The sequence below is a fragment of the Macadamia integrifolia genome, chromosome 6, assembly GCF_013358625.1.
Source record: "Macadamia integrifolia cultivar HAES 741 chromosome 6, SCU_Mint_v3, whole genome shotgun sequence".
Lineage (NCBI taxonomy): Eukaryota > Viridiplantae > Streptophyta > Magnoliopsida > Proteales > Proteaceae > Macadamia > Macadamia integrifolia.
In genome coordinates, this window is record NC_056562.1 from 3,494,190 (window position 1) to 3,496,178 (window position 1,989).

General features: G+C 40.4%; 1 protein-coding gene across 1 annotated transcript; it reads left to right on the forward strand.

Annotated features, from left to right (window-relative positions):
• Positions 1–13: 13 nt before the first annotated feature.
• On the forward strand, positions 14–1,989 carry LOC122081002 (RING-H2 finger protein ATL51-like). Its single transcript, XM_042647933.1, has one exon. The coding sequence runs from the start codon at positions 531–533 to the stop codon at positions 1,656–1,658; it is 1,128 nt and encodes a 375-aa protein (XP_042503867.1). The 5' UTR covers positions 14–530; the 3' UTR covers positions 1,659–1,989.

A 1,989-nucleotide genomic window follows, 5' to 3' on the forward strand; every position in this document is an offset into this window, starting at 1 on the left:
GGGGGGGGGGGGGGGAAGAAGAAAAAGAAGACCCATCAACTCCTATCTCCTCTTTGCTTTGCTTTACATCTAAGACCTTAGGGTGGTCCCACTTTTCCACCCCTGTTTGCTTCTTCAAGAAATTTCCATGATAAGAACTCTCTTGTAACTCCCACTCTTCTTGTGCTATCCAATTTTTCAGATTTTCTCCAAAACCCCATGAAGGATTTTATCATGATTTAAAACCCAAGCCAGCACATACAAGAACATCTCTCAGGTACTCAAGTTCTCTTTTGTTTCTGCTTGAAACTTATTTATGACATTATTTTCCTTTTTACCAAGCAAGAAATTGATAAACTTTGTCTGATCTTATCATCCTAATCTTTCCAAGTAGCTTGAATTTTCTATTACAATCTTGAGGTCCTAAGTTTCTTCTTGGTTGAATTTGATTGTTCAAGGGAGTGAATTTGGCCTATTTGATTTCCTACATCTTCTGAAAATTGTTCTTTTTTTATGGATCAACTACTTGCTTGCTTAGAGAAAAGAGAATTATGAAACAAATGCTAGTGGAATTAGTACCAGAGAGCCAATACAGATATCCCATGGGGTTTGTTGGTAGCCCACAATCCTGGGTTCCATATGATAACATTAAAGACTGTTCTCAAGGTTTTTGCAGTCTATATTGCCCACAGTGGTGCTACATCATCTTTCCTCCTCCCCCTCCCTATGAATTTCCAGATGAAAGTGGAGGCCCAAACTTCTCCCCTCTAGTTATCGCGATCATTGGAATTTTGGCTAGTATTTTCCTTCTTGTAAGCTACTACACCCTCATCTCTAAGTATTGTGGTAGGAACAGGAATTCAGTGAGGAGAGGAGGAAATCAGGATCCAAGTGAAGAATTTGATGAGAACCAGGATCCTTTAAGCAGTGAACCATGGCAAACCTCTACAAGAGGATTAGATGAGGCCTTGATCAAGTCCATCACAGTATGTAAGTACAAGAAGGGAGATGGGTTGGTTGAAGGAACAGATTGTTCAGTCTGTCTCAATGAATTTCAAGAAGATGAAAATCTAAGATTGTTACCCAAGTGTAGCCATGCCTTTCACCCTACTTGCATTGATACATGGCTAAAAGCTCACTCTAATTGCCCTTTATGTCGTGCAAATATCGTGATAGCGGATCCATTGCCGCTTCAGTTACTGTCTCCAGTCCATGAAAGTTCAACAGAAGGCAGGCCTTCAACAGAAAGGCGGCGAGAGAATGATACATTAGTTGCTGAAGAAAATCCAGAAAGGAGTGGTGGAGAAGAGGATAGCCAGGGGAGGGATGCTGTTCCGAAGACCCCCTTACGGAGTTCAAGCGATTTGGGGCAATCAGAGGAGAATGATACCATAATTGAGATTAGAGATGAAGGCACTCAACAGATTAGACATTCAGTTTCAATGGACCACCCATGTCAAACTCACATTTCCATAGCTGATATACTGGGAATGGATCAGGATGATCATGACTCTGAATTGGAGGATCACCACGAGTTTCGGACAGAGGATGTCGGATCATCATCAAAACATTGCAAGTCTAACAGTAGAACCAGGGTCTTGCATTGTGTTATAAGTCCCACTGCCATGAAGAGATCATTCTCAAGTGGGAGAGTGTTTTTTGCCAGGCATGGAAGGTGAAGGAATACAAAAATGCTGATGTGAAAGTAAAGTACAGTACAGTAAAATAACAGGTTTCTTTTGATTGCTGAAATCATGAGCAAGAGCAACAAAAAGATTAGAGATCTTTGGAGTAGAAACATTAGAATGATAGATGAAGTCTCTCAGTGTGAAAATCTTTCATCAATAGAGTTTGTCTTCCTATATTGGAATTCTGTTTCATAGAGTTTTGACTCAAATATGGGGGCACTTTGGTTGTAAATTTTGGTTCTCTGCTTTGTGGGTTTACTGACCCAAATGAGGTTTGGATGCAATGGCTTCCATGGTTAGTGATTTTTCTTTTATTCAGTCA